Source organism: Malaya genurostris, chromosome 2, assembly GCF_030247185.1.
Source record: "Malaya genurostris strain Urasoe2022 chromosome 2, Malgen_1.1, whole genome shotgun sequence".
Taxonomy (NCBI): domain Eukaryota; kingdom Metazoa; phylum Arthropoda; class Insecta; order Diptera; family Culicidae; genus Malaya; species Malaya genurostris.
In genome coordinates, this window is record NC_080571.1 from 307969792 (window position 1) to 307990701 (window position 20910).

The 20910-nt window shown below is 39.4% G+C and overlaps 2 protein-coding genes across 4 annotated transcripts in view; both read left to right on the forward strand.

The window, feature by feature from the left end:
• The first annotated feature begins 842 nt into the window (after positions 1–842).
• Positions 843–6214, forward strand: LOC131431015 (centrosomal protein of 104 kDa). 3 transcript variants are annotated; one of them, XM_058596402.1, is made up of 11 exons: positions 843–1609; positions 1716–1883; positions 2401–2850; positions 2908–3526; positions 3596–3961; positions 4025–4508; positions 4562–4723; positions 4787–5082; positions 5142–5284; positions 5346–5447; positions 5501–6214. In XM_058596402.1, exons 1-11 carry the CDS (start codon positions 1570–1572, stop codon positions 5632–5634), a joined length of 2964 nt encoding a protein of 987 aa, XP_058452385.1. In that variant the 5' UTR covers positions 843–1569; the 3' UTR covers positions 5635–6214. The 3 variants fall into 3 exon arrangements, with proteins under 3 accessions (XP_058452385.1, XP_058452383.1, XP_058452384.1); XM_058596400.1 differs by having other exon boundaries at positions 4562–5082; XM_058596401.1 differs by having other exon boundaries at positions 2908–3523; positions 4562–5082.
• An 11729-nt stretch (positions 6215–17943) lies between these two features.
• Positions 17944–20910, forward strand: part of LOC131431016 (aryl hydrocarbon receptor nuclear translocator homolog) — a 428078-nt gene continuing 425111 nt past the window's right edge. The window contains exon 1 of the mRNA XM_058596415.1: positions 17944–18180. Within this exon, the coding sequence (XP_058452398.1) occupies positions 18147–18180 (34 nt within the window). The 5' untranslated portion in view covers positions 17944–18146. The remainder of the gene's footprint in view (positions 18181–20910) is intronic.

Sequence of the window (20910 nt, forward strand, 5' to 3'; positions counted from 1 at the left end):
AGCGACGAAGCTCATTTCTGGTTGAATGGAAACGTCAACATGCAAAATTTTCGCACCTGAAGTGAAGACCAGCAAGAAGCATTGCAAGAGCTACCAATGCATCCCAAAAAGTCACCATTTGTGGATTATGGGTCGGTGGCATAATTCGTGAAATACCAGCCGATATGTTGGAAACAGTGTGCCAAAATTGAACCTTGCGCATGGGTCAGCTAAAGTGGAACCACGGCCAACAATTGCATGAAATCATACACAAACATTAAAAGATATTGATCGTTATATCGATTCCAATAAAGATTTCATCAATTTTCTCAAAATTTTTGTGTTATTGTTGAAAATCAAATCCTGTAGCTCTTAAAAAATCACCCTTTATTTACGCAAATTTCAGCACTCCCTAAAATATTATATGGTTCGTTAGTTTTACATTTATAATATATTAAATTGAATATTTTCTCAATAGAAGAAACAAAATGTGCGCAAATACTATCAATTATTTACCCATTGAACAACAAAAATTAACCAGTAAACCGCTCAATTGTGTTTATTACGATTAACTAAATTTCTACAAGTGAAATGAACATTCTGTATTCAATGCAACAAATAAGCAACAAGCGTTACCATCGAAACGGCCATGTGCGAAAATTATGTCTCTGTGCTCGGTTTTGTTTTGTACGCGAATCGTGTTGCACGAATAGTGCAATGAAGCACCCATCAGCATGTGCTCGAAGCCGACAATGAATGTAAACAAACAGGCATGGTCGTGTGGTCTACCCTGCAGGCGCACGCGTCACTCATGACCACCAGTAATGAATCACTTTGACAGATATTTTTCACTTGTCTACTAGACTCTAGAAATTCCACAGATTCCTGCAAGCCACCGATCAGAAAGGACTGTCATCGCATTGAAAAAAATCAAGGATAAAATATAGTACCATTAGAAAATTAGCAAAAAGTGTTTCTTGGTGAATTCCCATATTATTTCGAAATTTCGCTGGGTGTTATTTTTGGTGCATGTTGAGTAGTGGTTATTCTTCATTTCCATTGCAACTAAACAAGAACTACTGTTCAGAAATGAGAAATTTTCTGTAATCTAATATTCAAGTGGCTTCCGACTCTTCCTCATTAACAATCTAAAAAGTCTGAACTAAAATCATTCATGTCAATTGGAGCTTAATACAAATACTGTACTGATCCTAGCAAAGTGTAAAAATGTGATATTCCGCATTATATCATCGACGGGAAGAAAAACTTGGCACAGAAATTGTTCTTCTTATTCTTTTATACTTGCTGTGTTGCTGCTGTGCATACCTTCCAGGCGCAGCCAGACTGCTACTCATAGAATGAAGTAGCACATCGACGGTCAGTATGATACAAATGAAGTAAAGATGATATGATAAGCGAGATCGTAAAAATCGTCACTGTCCTGAAAGTTGACGTGTTATTATTTGAGCACAAGCAAGTGAATGAATATCGATTAATGGAAAGTAGTAGAATTTAGGGACAGTTTCAGCTTAGCATCGTAAACTAATTCGAAGGCTACATTAAAAATTCAATCCGTTGAAAACTTTAACGATGGCCAAGAAGATACCATTCAAAGTGGTGTTTGCCTCAGGTAAGGGATACAATAATTAGTTCGGTTGGAGCAAACTTGCTTGTAGAAAGATGATTTTTAGTAAGAGCTCAGTTTATGTACAGATAATAGAACAATTTGATTCCAGATGAGGACTCTGAGTATCCTGCTAGTGAGTTGAACAGTCACAGCCCGACGGTGCACGGATGGCGTTCGAATCTCACCAGCCCGGTGTCACCAAAAGAAATTGTTTTGCGATTCTTCAACCCAGCCCGGATAGTGCGAATACAGGTGCTGGCACATCAGTACTATATTCGTAAGTTGATGATGTTGGATCAAAATATCCGTGAATCTTCCAAAATATTTCACTCAAAGGGTGAATCATTGCAGCGAGTTTGCGCAAATAATGCCCGTTCACTGGTGTGTCATAGATGAACAAAATCTCTTAAGGAATTTCCGTTCTGTTTTGAGTTTGATATTCTATTTACTACCGACCAACACGTGGCAACTATTTTACGATTTTTAAAACACTGTGTACGTCAAGAGCTACGGAGACGAATAGCTATAGTTATAGTACATCATACTTCGCGAAATCGATAGTATGTAGTTACCATGCACTTCACGTTCCATTCAGCCAATTTTATTAGATTCCGTACATTACTAGGACTTTTTGCATTCCGCTGTCAATGAACTTTTGAAGTGGAAAACTATTTTGTTTTTTAACAAATCGGTTGATACTGATTTTAGTCGCGAAAAGAAGCAATGAAATCGCTTGATCCAGTGATCCTTTTGGACTTAGAAAGCATGGTTTAATCAGTATTTCTCCCTTCCAGCGGAACGCATCGAGTTGTGGTTACACTATTCATCGAAGAGTGCGCCAAGTACTCCGTCCAGTCAGAGCTTTGATTATATGGGCTTCGTGGCGCTGTCCGATAACTCGAGTACCAATTATGCTTCTCGTGAGCTGCAAAGTGTTACGGTCGCACCAAAAGTAGGTTCGCATTTGAAACTGCGACTGGGACCTCCGTTTCAGAATAGGTTCAACGAAAATAATCAAGTGGCACTGCTCGCTATAAACATTCTGGGCGAAGAACTATCGAATGAGGAGTTAGCGTCGATTCAGTCCAACTCAGCGCTTCTCAATGTTACGCCAACGAACGTTGAAACACTTACCAATACACTAGCTTCGGCATGTGACGATTTATCGTACTCGATGTATGTAGAGGAGAGTATCTGTGATGTAGTACGAAAGATGGAAACATTGAAGCTGCAAGCTGTGCAAGGTTTGTAAACAATTGACCCCTTCGACATCTAATTCACATTACATTTCACATCTTCAGATGAACGTTTCGAATATGCACGGAAACTGAAACTATGCATGACAGCATTGCGAACAGCAGGTGAACGGCTTGGTCGGTATGCTCTAGCGAAACGTCAAGCAGTTCAGCAGGAAGACTTCAGTACAGCTCGTCTCCGCAAAGAGCAAATCGAAATGTATAGGAAAGCCGTTTTCGATCAATTGAAGGTAGACACTCTCCTACAGAATGATAAGAGTATGACAAGTAACGATTCCTGTTCGGAATTGTATGCATCTAAACCGACGCTGCCTTCACCTCCCAGCTTACAAGATGTAGCAAGTGCTTTATCCGAGAGTTCCTTGCCAATCATGGCAGAGGTAGCTGTTAAACAACAATCGTTATTAGATACGATCGATTCGATGACCACTAGTTCAGCCGCTTCTACTTCAGCACTGAGTAAAACAGTGGAGGTGCCAACCTGTAAGTCTCAGCATAACCTTACCAGACCTGAAGATATTCCGAACTCGCCTCTGTTGAGCCACAAGGGGCGCAGCCCAATGCGTTCGCCTACCAATACGGGCTCGTTGCGTCGCCGCAACAAAAGCGCTCCTCGCAACAGCTACGAAGACTACGATGAACGAGCGATCTCTACTTTAAGGCAGTAATTTTCTTACCAGATCTAGATTCCAGCGATTAACTTGCATTTGTATTTGTTTTTAACATTTTACAGTTCCCATACGAACGATTTCTTGAGAGAATGCCAGGGAACAGCAATGATTGAAAGCGAATCAGGAAAGGTGCGTTCAAAGTTAAACGATCGAGAGAAACGACAGGCTGCTCTACCAATCTTAATTTTCGGGATGGAACTGGTGGAGTTGATCTATTCGCGACAGTTCACTGATCGTGAAGAAGGACTTGTGAGACTTCGAAGTATTCTGAAGCGTGACGGCGAGGACGTTCACTCGACGGGTCCCGGTAAGATATGCCGAAGTGCTACCCTGTTGCTTCATCGTGGTGTCCGGGATGCGGTGTTTTCCGTATTTAGTCAAGCGACTGAAACCGTAAGGGTATTATTCATGGAATTTGTGCCAAACCGGTAAGTACAAAGATGTGATTAGATTAGATAGTTGCTAGCATTGAGATTTTCACTGTTGCTCAGTGTTTCGCCTAGCGAAGTTTCTCGATCGGTTGATCGACTTTTACCGGAGTTGTTATCTAAAAGTGGGGACCCATCGGCTAGGGTACATACGCTAGCTCAACATACGATTTTGAGTATCGCGGCATGTCAAGAGGTAAGAGATCAACATCTGATCGCTCCAGCCTTGTCCAGGCCAGTTGGAAGCGGAACGCATCCACGTTTGGCTCTCAGCCGTATGCAGATGTTGGAACAGTTAGTTCTTAGTCAAGGAATCTCCAGCGATAAACAGAGTGGTTTGGCATGTAGGACACTGTCCGAATCGGGGTGCTCTGGAATTCATCATCCAGCGGAATCGGTTAGAAAGGTTGCCGAACGTGTGCTTCTCTTAGTTTATAAGGTAAATCCTAGGTTGGTGAGGAAGCAGTTGCCTCCAGATGATGATATTACTCGAAGAAACCTACTTTACAGACAACTGTTTACGGAGTTTGATAAAATAGATCTACAGGTAGGTCATGTTCTCCCCGGTTCATACTAACTTATCAGTGATATTTATTACAGCGAAAAAAAGAAATGTTAGAAAGCAAACAATTCAGCGGACCGACAACGTTCGCAGGCATTTGCTCTCCACCAATGTCGAACAGCTCGAAGAATTCACCACCGGTAGAAATTCGTAGTCGAGGGCTACGACATGACAGTGCAGGAGGAGGCGGGCGATCGATTGTCAGTTTTTCCGACGGTATTCACTCTAGTTGGCAATCAGAACTCAGTTCATTGAAATTGCAGGATTCCAACTCTAGTCCGGTACGACGTCCAGATTCGGCCGGAATCATCAAAAGCAAAAGTGGTCACGCAATTGGTCACCATCATCACTGGTCTGGCGAAGATAGGTTCGAAAGTTCCTACTACGAGAAGCCGGACTGCAACGGGAAGGATTTGGATGGGAAAATGAAGCAAACTTTGAGTCAACCGAAAACAATGATTTATGACAGTATTACAGGATTCATGGGCTCGGAAAATGGCGGCGCTAGTTCGAGGAAGAGTTCGAACTCGGATTCGTTTGAGGGAAGCGATAATGAGATGTAAGTGGAAGTTAGTTACAGGGAACTTATTCAGTAGAGTAGCTTCTGGTATATTTTAGACGTTGTCCATTTTGTGACTGGATTTGTCACGGTGATCCTACTCAGCTAGATAAGCACTATTGGAAGTCTTGCCCAGTGCTGACTAAGTGCCCACAGTGCAGTCAGATACTGGAGGTAGCGGCATTGACACCTCACTTAATTAGTACGAATTTGATGAAATCCTGAGCTCTATCATTACTAATTGTTTCACTAACCCATTGCAGACGAATGCGAAGCAAAAACTAGCTACGTGACCTGCGAACGTTGTACGGAGTCGGTTCATAAAGATCTGTACGAATATCATATGATGGAGGACTTTTGCCGAGGTGAATTGTAATTCAATGAATATTTTGAATATAATGTAATTCTTTATTTTTAGAACTAACAACTGGAGCCGCTCGGTGCCCACTATGCCATGACGATGTGTTGTTGCCTTTGGACGGAGGATGGAAACGTCATCTGCTCAGCCGTTCGGGCTGTTTGGGAAATTCTCGTAGGCGTGCTAAAGTTTAAGGAAGAAAAAGTGCAAACACAGACACTTAATGGCCAATAGCAAGAAAATGAAACTAGTAACGCTTTTAAATGTTTTACTCGGTATCATTCATGATTACAGAAGTGGCAAATAGATAGAGTTCTTTTCTAAAATTTTCAAAACAAAAAATCAAACAGCACCGACACACAAATGCAACTTTTAGCTCACTGTTACGCATCTAGAAGTGAATAGTCTCATCGAAAAATGGCAACTACATTTTCTCTAGATTTTTTGATAGTAAAACTTTTGACTAATCAAGCCAGCAGAGCTGTTATAAACGATCTCAGCTGAAATAGTAGTAACTGTTAGTGCAATGATTAACCTAATCGAGTCTTAACAAGAAATTTTAACAAATCGAACATTTGTAAACTAAAGACAATTTGATGTATAGCTTACGTTTTGTTAAGTAGGATTTTTATTATTACATATTTTCGTAATTAGTGATGGTCCCTCCTTAGCGAAAACACCGACAAATATAGCTGTCCACAAAGCGAAACCATGAAAGTATTTCCCGTCCTTACCAAATAATTAAAATAAAAGTAATCTTTTCAAAGTACGCAACTGCATGTGTTTTTATTGGGTGAATAATTATATTTCGCCGAATCATACAATACTTATTCTTGAAATTTAATTGGATCTAACTCCAGGCTACGAGTAATAAATGGTGTAGGTTATCTAACTCCTTGTTGAACATATTTTCCATGACAAAAAAAATTGCGGGTTTATGAAAGTTTCTTTGACAACTCGTTAGGATTTAACTAAACCTTAGAATGTTTTTCGCAGCTTTCACTGTTTGCGTTGTCGTGTTGCAACACAATTTCTCATGTTTTGTGAAGTATTCTGGTCGTTTTTTTAGCGATACTTGATTCAGTTTCATCATTTACTGTCGGTAGCGATTAGTATCTACAGTTTCTCCTAGCTTGAGAAATTCGTGTTATAAGCCAACATTTTGATCTCACCAAATGTACAGAAACAGTTTTTCTTTCCGATGCGATTAAATTTTGCAGTTGATTTCGATAGTTGGCCATGATTTTCTGCTTTTTGGATTCTCAAAATAGCTCTATTTCGCACCTTCCGTCACTATCAAGTGAAAAAAAATTAGCTTTTCTTGTTGTCTATCGTTGAGCTCATGAGGAACCCATTTCCCCACCTTCTGAATTTTTGTCTTGACTTGCCATACGGCCAATTAAAAAAATCCCTGAGAATCAATTTTGCGTAACTTGTTTTTGTATGAAAAATAAACGCAGAATCTTAGGGTTTCAATTGAAACACAGTTGACCGAATCAAGTGTTTTGCACATACATTTGTGTTTTACTCATTTCCACTGTAAAATAAAGTGTTTAACACGGTACTTCGATTCAATAGCAAAACACATCACAGCCAAAGGAAAAACACATCGAAGCTAAGTGTAAAATAATCTAATCTTGCATCTTAGTGAATTTGCATATGAAATCATTAAAAAATCGCTTTTAAATTTAAATTAATGAAATGAATTTCAGTGTACCGAAACTCAAACTTGCTACACACTAAGATTTAATTCATTTGTTCGGTAATATTTTTGACGAGAAATTTCGGTAATCGAATGCAAAACCTTGCAAATATGGGTAAAAAAAGTGATTATTCACGTGTTGTCATCAAACATATGATTTAAAATTGTCTTATACACTTGAAAATTTCGGATGACATTTTAAATTTTAAGTTCACATGTAGATTTGATTTAGCTGATAAAACATGAGTAAATAGACGAGTAAAACAACTTTTGATCATAATTTATCAATTAATCTCAAAATCCAACCATAAAAACAAAGAATTTCCCAGATATGAAAACAGTACCCAACCTCACTTCTTCGAATTTGATATTTCATCTTACACTCAGAAAAAAGTATGGTAACTGTTACTATATAGCAGAGATGCCAGGCAAAAATTTCAAATATCTGCAGACAGGGTTTCAAAAGTCTGTAAATGTGAAAAAAATCTGCAGTCAGCAAGCATGAATTGCTGGCAGCATTTCTTTATTAAGTATGACACGCAAAACTGATTTGGCGAGCAAAAAAAAAAAACGGTCGCAGCAATTTCAAAAAAACTGTAAATTTAGACGAAAGTCTGCGAAAAACTCGATTTTCAAAAGTCTGCACAACAAAAAATGTCTGCAGTACTATACCTGAAATCTGCAGATTTACAGACAAATCTGCAGATCTTGCATCTCTGCTATATAGAAAGCCAACTTTTTTTTTTTTTTTTTTTTTCAAATAAAATTTTTATTAGGCTCATTTGCTTTAGCTTAACGTGGCCGATTGTCTTGTTGTTAGGGGGAGAGAAAGGGATGCCGTATTACGGGGCGGCATACTCCCCAGTTAGTAAGGGGACATAGGGAGGGTGGGACCTACACAGTATTGAATTGAAATTTGAATACATCATTGGTTTGTGGCATACATCTTTTAGACACATTTTGCGTTCGATGAATCTTCATGTTTTTCAGCTTGTAGCAATGAAGAGATTATTCTGGATTGGGATGCTTCGTTGGTGTGTTCTGACGTTGATGTGACGTTTTTGGGTAGCTTCCAGCAACTCAGTCAGTTCAAGGCAGGTGCATGCTCCGAAGCATCGTTTACACAGGCCATACTTCCAGCAACGTAAAGAAGAGTGCGGTAGAGCTGTAGACGAGAAAGAGATAGGGAGAGCACTAAATTTGAGCATTGATAGTTTTCAAGAAGTTATAGATGAGAGTCATATAAGGAAGATTTCGAGTTGCCAAGACGTCGCGGACTGGTACGAAGGGTGGTATACCTCGGGCCCGAAGGGAACCTATGAGTTGGGACCTGGCATCACAATACTCGACACATGTCCAAACAACATGTTCGATGTCATGATAACCCTCACCGCAAACGCAGACACCACTCTCAGCGAGCCCCACACGACGGAGATGCGCGCTGAACATATAATGATTAGACATGAGCCTTGACATTACACGAATAAAGTCTCGGCTCACGTCTAACCCCCGGAACCAAGCTTTCGTCGATACCTGTGGGACTATTGAGTGTAACCATCGTCCCAGAGTTCCACTATTCCATGTATTCTGCCAGCTGGCTAGAGTTTTCTGACGACAGCAACTGAAAAATTCATTGAAGCAGATTGGTCTTTCATAGATATCACCTTCTAGTGCGCCCACCTTGGCTAACGAGTCCGCCCTCTCATTGCCCCGTATGGAACAATGTGAGGGGACCCAAACCAAGGTAATCTGGTATGATTTTGCAGATAAAGCACTCAATTGTTCCCGTATTTTCCCCAGGAAATACGGTGAGTGCTTTCCAGGCTTCACTGAACGGAGAGCCTCAATGGAACTGAGACTGTCCGATACAATGAAGTAGTGATCTGTGGGCAGAGTGTCAATGATCTCAAGGGTATACTGAATTGCAGCTAGTTCTGCGACGTAAACTGAAGCTGGATCACTGAGTTTATAGGAAGCGGTGAAATTTACATTGAATATACCGAAGCCAGTGGACCCGTCTAGATATGATCCGTCAGTGTAAAACATTTTATTACAGTCGACTTCTTTAAATTTATTATTAAAAATTTTTGGGATCTCTTGAGGGCGTACAGGATCCGGGATTCCACGAATTTCCTCTTTCATGGATGTGTCGAAAAACACAGTAGAATTAGAAGTATCCACAAAATGAACACGATTGGGAACAAACGAAGAAGGATTTATATTCTGAGCCATGTAGTCAAAATACAAGGACATAAAACGGGTTTGTGAATTAAGCTCGACGAGCTTTTCAAAGTTTTCTATCACCATCGGATTCAAAATGTCGCATCGGATTAGCAGTCGATATGAGAGATCCCAGAACCTGTTTTTCAACGGTAAGACGCCCGCCAGCACTTCAAGACTCATCGTATGGGTTGATTGCATGCAACCCAAGGCAATACGTAAACAACGATACTGAATTCTTTCCAGTTTAATGAAATGAATATTCGTAGCGGAGCGGAAACAGAAACATCCATATTCCATTACTGACAATATCGTCGTTTTGTACAACCTGATCAGGTCTCCTGGGTGAGAGCCCCACCAAGTTCCGGTTATTGTACGAAGGAAATTGATTCTCTGTAGGCATTTTCGTTTCAAATACCTAATGTGACATCCCCAGGTACCTTTGGAATCGAACCAGACCCCGAGATATTTAAATGTGAAAACCTGAGCTATGGTTTCACCCCCTAGTTGAAGCTGTGATTGCGCAGGTTCTCGCTTCCTTGAAAATACAACCAGCTCAGTTTTCTCCGTAGAGAACTCGATACCCATTTGAAAAGCCCATGTCGACAAGTTGTCGAGGGTATCTTGCAATGGTCCTTGGAGATCGGCAGCTTTGGGTCCTATAATAGACACAACACTGTCGTCGGCAAGTTGTCTTAGCGTGCAAGATGTGTTGATACATTCATCAATGTTATTTACGTAAAAGTTGTATAAAAGGGGGCTTAAGCATGAGCCCTGAGGAAGACCCATGTAACTGAATCGCTTTGTCGTCGAATCACCATGCTCAAAATGCATGTGTTTCTCGGACAATAGATTATATAAAAAGTTGTTCAAAACTGGTGAAAGATCATGCTGATGCAACTTCTCAGATAGAACGTTAATGGAAACTGAATCGAATGCCCCCTTGATGTCGAGGAAAACTGATGCCATTTGTTCTTTACGAGCAAATGCCATTTGAATTTCTGTTGAGAGCAACGCTAGACAATCGTTCGTTCCTTTGCCCCTGCGGAACCCAAATTGTGTACCTGAAAGCAATCCATTTGTTTCGACCCAATTGTCTAGACGGAAGAGAATCATTTTCTCCAACAATTTCCGGATACAGGAAAGCATAGCAATCGGCCGATACGAATTGTGATCGGAGGCTGGTTTTCCAGGTTTTTGAATAGTAATAACTCTCACTTCTCTCCATTCGTGTGGGACAATATTACCCTCGAGGAACTTGTTGAATAAATTCAGCAAGCGCCTTTTGGCAGAGTCGGGCAGATTTTTCAACAAGTTGAATTTAATTCTGTCTAACCCCGGGGCTCTATTGTTACACGACAAGAGCGCAAGTGAGAACTCTACCATCGAAAACGGTGTTTCGTTTGTATTCAATGTCGCGACGCGGGATATCTTCTGTTCCGGAACAGAATCAGGACATACTTTCTTAGCGAAATCAAATATCCAGCGGTTAGAATATTCCTCGCTTTCGTTCGCGTGATTTCGATTGCGCATGCGACGGGCCGTATTCCAAAGAGTGCTCATTGCTGTTTCTCTCGTTAATCCGTCAACAAACCTTCGCCAGTAACCGCGTTTCTTAGCTTTAATAAGACTTTTCATTTGAAATTCTAACGCCGCGTATTTCCGATAATTATCTGGAGTTCCGTTCTTTCTAAACGAGATGAAGGCTGAAGCTTTTTTCGTTTTCAGCTCTGAGCACTCTTTGTCCCACCATGGGTTGGGAGAACGCATACTAGTTTGCGCGCTAGGTACTCGTTTCGTCTGAGCTTGAATTGCGGTGTCAAGAATCAAGCCAGCCAAAAATGTATACTCTTCCTCCGGAGGAAGCTCCTGTGATGTTTCTAGTTTCTCAGATATCGAGCTCGCGTAACGTTTCCAATCAATGTTTCGTGTGAAATCGTACGAAACATTGATTGTTTCCGATGGTCTTTCCCGGTTGGTGATAGAAACTATGATCGGCAAGTGATCGCTACCGTGAGGATCACAGATTACCTTCCACTTGCAATCTAACTGTAGCGAAGTCGAGCAAAGGGATAAATCCAGCGCACTTGGTTGTGCTGGCGGTCTAGGGTTCCGTGTCATTTCTCCCGTGTTTAGAATTGTCAAATTGAAGTTGTCACACAGATCTTGGATTAACGAAGAACGATTATCATCATATAAGCAGCCCCATCCTGTACCATGCGAGTTAAAGTCCCCTAAAACCAGCCGCGGTGAAGGAAGAAGTTCTATGATGTCTGCAAGCCGACGATGCCCTATCGAGACTCTGGGAGGAATGTAGATAGAAGCTATACATAGATCTTTGCCTTTAATATTAATTTGGCAAGCAACAACTTCAATTCCCGGTGTCGAGGGGAGGTTAATACGATAAAATGAATAGCACTTTTTAATCCCTAAAAGTACCCCTCCATAAGAGTCTTCTCGGTCCAGGCGGATTATGTTAAAATTATGGAAGTCGAGGTTGATGTTAGAAGTAAGCCAAGTTTCACTCAAGGAGAATACATCGCAATTATGAGTATGTATAGGGTGATTTTTTAAGAGCTTGAGAACTTTTTTAAACAATAAAACGCATAAAATTTGCAAAATCTCATCGGTTCTTTATGTTAAACGTTAGATTGGTACATGACATTTACTTTTTGAAGATAATTTCATTTAAATGTTGACCGCGGCTGCGTCTTAGGTGGTCCATTCGGAAAGTCCGCTTTTTTATCGACAAATTTTGTTCAGCGATGAGGCTCATTTCTGGTTGAATGGCTACGTAAATAAGCAAAATTGCCGCATTTGGAGTGAAGAGCAACCAGAAGCCGTTCAAGAACTGCCCATGCATCCCGAAAAATGCACTGTTTGGTGTGGTTTGTACGCTGGTGGAATCATTGGACCGTATTTTTTCAAAGATGCTGTTGGACGCAACGTTACAGTGAATGGCGATCGCTATCGTTCGATGCTAACAAACTTTTTGTTGCCAAAAATGGAAGAACTGAACTTGGTTGACATGTGGTTTCAACAAGATGGCGCTACATGCCACACAGCTCGCGATTCTATGGCCATTTTGAGGGAAAACTTCGGAGAACAATTCATCTCAAGAAATGGACCGGTAAGTTGGCCACCAAGATCATGCGATTTGACGCCTTTAGACTATTTTTTGTGGGGCTACGTCAAGTCTAAAGTCTACAGAAATAAGCCAGTAACTATTCCAGCTTTGGAAGACAACATTTCCGAAGAAATTCGGGCTATTCCGGCCGAAATGCTCGAAAAAGTTGCCCAAAATTGGACTTTCCGAATGGACCACCTAAGACGCAGCCGCGGTCAACATTTAAATGAAATTATCTTCAAAAAGTAAATGACATGTACCAATCTAACGTTTAAAATAAAGAACCGATGAGATTTTGCAAATTTTATGCGTTTTATTGTTTAAAAAAGTTCTCAAGCTCTTAAAAAATCACCCTTTATTAAGTGTTTGAAAGAATCAAGTTTTGGGATGATACTTCTGCAATTCCACTGAAGCACAATGATCATATCTTCGATTCTCAGTGGTAAATTATCCATCAAAAGATACGATCGCTGCAAGGAGGGGCCTTTGTTCAGTCAACTGTTTTAAAAATGTCCTTACTGTTGGCAGTAGAGCAGTTAGGAAGCTTTTCAGAGGATCAGTAATATTGAAGGCTGTTAATATCCAGTCCACGATATCAGAAAATTTCAATAATCCAGCGTTTGTTGGATTTTCTGGTTGTGCTTTGGGGTCATTCGGGTTTTTTGATGCCCCAGGAAGTGCTGGGTACTCCTTATCATCCCTAAGTTTTTTGAACCCAGGAGGTGTTTGCTTCGGTTTTGAGTCAGCACTTTTTGTTTCCGTTTGGTTCTTTTGTGACGAAGAGGACAGTCTGAGGCCTTTACGAGGAAGCTTGGGAGAAGCCAGATTTTGTCTTTTCCTGCTTCCTTCAACCTGTGTGTAGGAAGGTCCTTCGCCTGGGTCGTCAGAGGTATCCTCTTCAACTGGCAAGATTGCAAACGGGTTCTCAGGGGTCGATGGAGTGGTTCTTTTTAAGATTTCCGCATAAGAACGTTTGGAACGTTCTTTCACGGATCGCTTCAATTTCTCCGCACGCTGTATGTACGTAGGGCACACCGAAAGATCATGAGGATTCTCCCCGCAGTAGCAACACTTTTCCACTGCTCTTCTGCAGAGATCGTCCTCATGGGCCTCTCCGCATTTGCCGCATCGCAGTTTGTTGCAACAATAGGTTGCCGTATGACCTAACTGTTTGCAGCTTGTACAATGCATTACCCGCGGTACATACAGCCGAACAGGTAGACGAACTCCACTCACTACCAAGTAATTTGGAAGTGCAGATCCGGCAAAAGTCACGCGAAATGAGTCCGATTGGTAAAATTTACCATCTATCGATTTGGAGTGCAATTGCTTGCACTCCAAAATTTTCACTGGATGAAGGTCGGGGTTTTTGAAACGGCCTACCCCGTCCTTCATCAGATCTTCGATTGTCAGACTTTCGTCACGGACCACACCGTCGATCTCCACCACATGAGACGGGACGTACACGCGGTACTCCTTCGTGAACAACTCGCTGGTAGCAATCGCGTTTGCTTGCTTCAGGTCGGACACAACAACGCGTAACTTGTTTGGCGAAACCTTATCTATTGTTTTTATTGCCGAGTAATGTTTTTCCAGGTCCCGAGCAATATTTAAAACTCTGAGAGACTTTAATTTGGGCCGGAAGTATACCACCCACGGACCCCCCGAGCCATCGTCTTGGTAAACTTTTTGGCGGGCAGGCAATATCTTAGAGGGAGATGGAGGCATCGGAGAGGGAGATGGCATCGGAGAGGGAGATGGTATCGGAGGGGGAGATGGTATAGGAGGGGTAGATGGCATCTCGGAAGCAAACTCAGCCTCTAAATGTTCTTCGTTCATTCGTTCAGCTTCGCCCTCCTCCGAGACACCCCCACTGTCATCAATATTCATATTTAAAGTGCGGGAGTAAAGAAGTCTCCCGCACTTGAAATGAGAAAGAAAGAAATAAAATGAAAAGAAAATATATGAATAGTAAAAGTTGAAAGAAAAAGTTTGAGAAAATACTTAACAGTATGTCACGGTAAGCTGTTAGGTGAGTTGCTCCTTCACTCCTTCGTTGTGCTTCAGCGTGACCTTGACTCAGGATTTGGCTGCTGCGATGCGGGTAGCAAACAATAGAAATAACTACTGCCCGAGGATAGCACAATAGCGTCTACTGTTGATACCGATACAAAACCGGTGCACAGACAGAACTCACTTGCGGGGATGCTACTTTTTATCACTTTTATTTAATGCCTATACTACAGCCTCTGCTGTGATAGGCACCTTCGTCTTACCGATGTCGATTGTTAAAAAAACGCGTGTGCTCACTTCGAACATTCGGTTACGAATGAGAAAGCCAACTTGACCATGAGAGTATAGTAGTTTTCAACCGACTATGAAATCAGATGATTTCAACAATAGTCAAGTTCATGCTTGCTATAATTGGTATTGGCTCTAGAATAGGAATATTGAACAGTATATTGTACGAATAACTAATACGATTGAGATGGTTAGCCGCACCATGACCGAATCCTCAATTACATTGTAGTTTTTGCTACAACCAGAGGCATGGTAGTTTTGAAATTTCACTTCTAGTTATTTCAAAACTAAGAACGGTGGTTGATGCAACAACGCTGAAAATCAGTAAAATATGCGCTAATGTTGGAACATTTTCTGAATTTAAATTCTAGAACAAGAACAACAAAATAGTTTTATTGAGTTCCTTTTTATTTTCGCTTTTAATCAAAGTTAAATGATGATATGCCTGGTGAAATATTGATTAGCAACGTAGACACGGAAAAGCATTGCTTGGTAGCAACTGTTGTTCCACTGTCCGGTGGAGTTTTTCCTGAAGCAGAAATGGGTAGCATGAACGAAATTATTAACCAAATTAAGATACAAACCTCGATACCCAACAGCGATATATTGTTTTTTTTCCGTCGGATTCAAATCCGGGAAGCGGGTGATTTTCTTCTTTTTCTTTAATCGTTTGATGTTGTTTCTACATGCGACCGATAATGAATGAATGGTCCGTCGATTTCACTGAAAAACATAGCCGTTTTCGATAAAATTGTTGGAAAATTCAATTTCAACAACGGAAACTAGTAAGGCTACAAACTCACCTGCCAGACCTATCAAATTACACAAAATCACAATATAAAATATTTTTTAAAATCAATCACTGATGTGTTACCCACGTGTGAAATTTTCTGCTATATTGTAACTTTATGTGACAATAACATAGTACATCCGTGTATTAACCATTTGTATAGTCAGCACAAATGACATACATAGTCGGTTGAAAAACAGTCGAGAAAACACTATACGATAATGTGCTCACATAAATTCTGTTGATATGGACTATATGAATAGTGTTTTCAATCTTCACAATCGTCTATCAAACCATATATTTATTATACCATATTCACATGGTAGTAAAAACTATTTCGCTTATCATATATATCAAGGCTGGAGTGCAATTTAATCTTACTAGAAATTGTGATTTTAACTATTTGTTCCTATATTTGAGATGACTACCATTGTCAGGCCCAAGTAACAATTCGAATGCCTTATGGTTTTGATTATAATTTATAGGAGCTTTTAAATTGATTTTTCAATCACTACCTGTTTTATGACAACTATAATAAGTGTCTCTTTTAACCAGTAATATCATAGTTTTCAAAGCTTCTATAAAACCCTTTACCTGCACTAAAAATAAAATAAAAATAAAACAATTTGCACTAGAATAAAACCATGCAAACACTCTTAATATTGCTTTCAAACATTTTCTTTAAAACATTATTGACAGTTAAATTCTTTCATAAATATAGTTTTGTGTGTGTGCGTGTTCATTCTATGACAAATTCACTCAGAGTAAATTTGAGGGTTCTAAAGTACATTTATGACACATTAGTTGTAGGCTATTTGATTTATTGCTTCTTAGGTTAAGTGTAATTTGCATTAAAAGGAATTTCATGGCCGCCATTATGATGTTCTATACCGTAGCATTTATTGACATCAAATAAACTTTGAAATGCAAAAACGAGGAAATATGTTGGACTTTCATGATTCATTTTCAGATCGTATGCACAAGTTTTATCGCCACAGAATAGTTTTATACAAAAATGACGATGAATCACAACAAATAATTTTCATAAATCATGGAGACTTTCGCAAAAACCGCATTTATTTCGAGGCGATTAGTTATAATTCTTATTTTTATCCTTACATTCACGATAAAAATAAAAGCGCATAAAGTTTTTACGTTCGGAAAAGGTCTCAAACTCGTAATTAAAATATAATATATTCTTACTGATTGCATTCAAAGTAGACATGACGCACATAGTCAAGAAAAATATCATCAAAACGACAGTTTATTCATAGCGGAATTCATTCCATCCAAAGAAATTTAATGTTGATCGTAAAGCTGGTTTCAAAATTTTCTTGAATTTGGAGTTTTAAAGCAGGTTTATGCTGATTCTTCATTTTGAATTATAAACCTTATGAAGAATGGTCCACTTTGCAGGAACATGCTCTTATAGAGGTTTTCAGTAGGTTTTCGTGAAGTTTAAAGTTTTATTGCAAGATTTATTATGTAGCATTGAAGACAGCTACAAGTATTTAATAATATTAAAAATGTTACTTGGGAGGATGACCATGTCAGAATAGTCATAAATACAAATAGTTTTAGTCAAGTCGTAGTTTTTGTTAAGTAGTAATTTATACAACACAGATGGTGAACAGTCATTTATCATGGTTGTTGCTACTATTTAAGCGTATAGTTGAAATGACCATGAAAAACAGTTACTGTGGTTTTTTCTCAATGTACGTTTTCCCCAAAAATATCTATCAAATAATCCGCGGAAAGTTACTGAATTATTGATCGAATTTTTTACCAAATTTTTACAAGTTTTCGTATGTTAGTATTCGATTCATACGAAAAAAACCGTCATTTCGTCGTCTTCAAACAAAATCTGAAAATTATCACCATTGCTTAGTTCAAAACTCGCCACTTGAGCGGCGCCGCGATCGTAGAAGAGTTGACTGGATTCTTCAATAAGCATAAGTAAAAATTTATGAGACTCAGAGCATATCTGGATACACTTTCTTATCTAGACAACTTTTTTCAAGTGACAGTTCAGGTAGAGACAACAACATTCATGTGAACTAGGAGCTCTGACGTCATAGTTTCAACACGAGGAAAACGTTATCTCTTGTGTGCGTGACTCTACTTACCAACACTAAACATACACTAAAGCGTACAAGATGGCGCTATTAAAAATCTGTAAACAAAAATTTACGTGAGAAGCAGGGAAGTGACAAGTAGCACAAAACACCCAATGCTTGCAGCAGTGTTGGTGCCCGCTGATGCTGGTTGTTTCGTGTCCGTACACGTTCAGAGTGCGCATATGTGTCCGTTGTCGCGGCTTTACATTCGCGGACCAATCCATCCGTGTGTGATACTTGAATGTGGGTATATTGGCTTGCTGTCGCCGCGACGGTCGTGAAAATCGATTCGACGTGAATCTCGGTTCGGGGTTGTGCGCGGTAGAGTTTTGGTGATTTTTTATGGTGAAATTTCTCTGTAAAATCTTGTGACGATCGCTACTTACGGTTAAAATTGTGTTACTCGAGTGGACAGACGAGTGAGCTGCGGTGTTTTTGTGATCTAGCGTATGTCGATAGCTTCCCAACCGACGTACTCTTCAGGTAAGGAGAGGATCTTAGGATTTTTTTTGTTCATGTTTCTCCTTGAAACCGTCGTGCAAACATACACAAACAAAGTTTTTTTTTTTACGTGAAGTATGGATTAGGAGGGGGTGGAAGGTGATGTATGGAAAATGTCATCCTGGATAGGTCGCACTGCTTTGAGTGATGCCCTGCGACGGACAAAATTTGGTTGAATTTTACCTATTATTTTTTGAGTCAGCCAGACTGCTTTGCTTACCGCGGAGTTTTTGTGCAATTTGTGCAAAACGATCATTTTGTTATGTAAACAAGAGTGCTTCCAACTGGTTTTTTACTTCTTCTCTTGCTGCTCTTCGGCCCCCTCTTGGTTGTATTCGTATATGCCCGTATGCCTTCTCTTTTAAGTACGTGTTGTTTGGTTGTGCTTCGTGCTGCTCCGTATGCAGCATGACTACTTACGTTTCAAAGGAGCATAAATCTGTGGTGGCTAATCTATAATTCGATTTCTGTTGGTACCCATGTCGGTTCCTCATTGAATATTATTCATTCGCGACGCTGTTCGGAGTCTCCAGTCGCCAGAAAATGTTGATAAGATATGAACAGTCATGCTGAATAGGATAACAGTACTTGTGCAAAACTTTAAACAATGCTTCTGGTATTTGTTTTGAATATAACGTAGTAAATTCGTCTCGTTCACAGTTTTTCGTTAATCTCAGCTTCATTTAAACGGAATAAAAGCTGCGAAAAGAAATACAAATTATTATTTCCATTTATGTGAGTTGGTCTCGATTTTATTTTTGACAGTAAATATATGTAGATGAATGTTAACCTTGTGTCGGTGGTCGCAAGCCAGTAGTCATATGTTAGAATCCCGAGCTAGAAGGATGCTTAGTGTCAGTAGCCATGTAACTATCCTTCACATTGCTGAATCGGTAGCGAAGTCTATTCAAACAGAAGGTCAAGTTTCGCTTTTGAATGTGGTACCCTGATATTACTTCTAAATTTGTCCTAAGTTGCCGAATTATATTGACCTATTGTTCTGTGTTACGGAAGAGTACATTTTTTGTTTCAATATTATTTTTTTATTTATTATTATAAAGCAAAAGTAAATGCCGATTGAATTCGATCGAAAATCGAACGTAGAACTAGGGCCTAGAATGGTTATTTGTTGAAACAATCCGAACGAGAAAACATGTAACTGTTCGTCTTCGGACGGTAGTCATTTAGGGGTTTCTGGTACCTCATGGGTGACCAGTTTGTGCAAAGTACATATGACCAATTGTATATTTTTATGGTTCGCCTTCGACCCATGAATAAAATAGTAAGCAAATGTGGTCTGTGATAACGATTCTGTATGGTAGAACGAACTGAAAAATCTGTAGTTTAGCAGAACAAAAAAAACGAGAACATGATAGCCATGCATAGTGGTTGGGATCGGTCACAGTACTAGTGTTTGCTCGTCATATCGGTCGTGGTTGGTTACCATTAAATCAATATAGATAAGCGTAGCAGACAGCTTTTGAACTCTTGCGTTTAGTTATTCTCACTTGATTTCCGGGCCGTCAACACAGAAACTACTACTAACTTTGATGCAATAATTTATTACTATGTTGAGTTTTGTAATCTAAATTTATTCAACGGTTTTTCCTGAACGACAAATGTGTGTGTATGGCTGTGTGTTTGGTGTGTGACACAAATAAGCACTCTACACACTTAAAACTTAATTTTAATCTCAGCTAAAAAAATGTTGAAAACGCACGGCGAAGCGATATTTGCAACCAGTGGCAACTAAAAATTTATTCCGAAAATAGCGATATGTTTCGTGATATTAAAAATAAATTTGTTCAATGTTTGACGATTATTCTTGTAAAGAAATCCCACAGAGAATCCTATCACACGCGGGAAAAAGAACTTCGGAACGCTAATCTATTGCATGAAATTGACTGGATTCCGGTATGATATATTTCCTTTAATATTTAATGTTTTGTTGAGCCATTAGTTTAGTTGTAGCCGGAATCTGATTTTCCGCGGGAATTCTAATTGTGTTCCCTACTGGAAGTGACATGAAAGTTCTGCTGTGCAAATGCTTTACAGTATTTTCTTCATCGTTATATTGTTTTTTTTTTACATTTCCAAGCCTATCAATTCTACTGCCAACATAATGTTTAAATCAATAAATCTATGATAACGAGTTTTAACTGGAAGGTTTATTTTATATTAAAAATTTCATTTTAATTAATTTCATAAAATCTCGACAATAACTCGCACGCCTACAGCGATAATTTCGGTAATTTCTTTCCAAAAGCGACAAAGATCTCCGTAAATTGGAGTCTTCCCGAAACCGAAAATCTCGGTAAATGCAAATTATCTGTCAAATGAAAAATACCGAGAATTTACGTTGTTTTAATGATTCGGAGAAAAAAATCTAAGTGTGTAATATCTAAGAAATTGTATGTAAACAACGAGAAAAAGTACACTCCATTTTCACAGAGAAGTTACGCAGATCCCTAATTTAATTTGAATTCGACTTCCGGTTCTGGAATTACAGGGTGAGTTATGTGAAAATTTCCTAAAGTTATCAAAAACTCTCAAATGGATCCGATTTCTCAGAGATGGCTAAGCCAAATTAGATTCAAATGAATGGTCTAAAAGTTCTGATTGGGTGATGTATGTCAACAATTTCTAACCGTCGTTTGAAATTATTTAGAAATTTGTAGGTTATGTTAGTTGATAGCCGATGGACCGACTAAT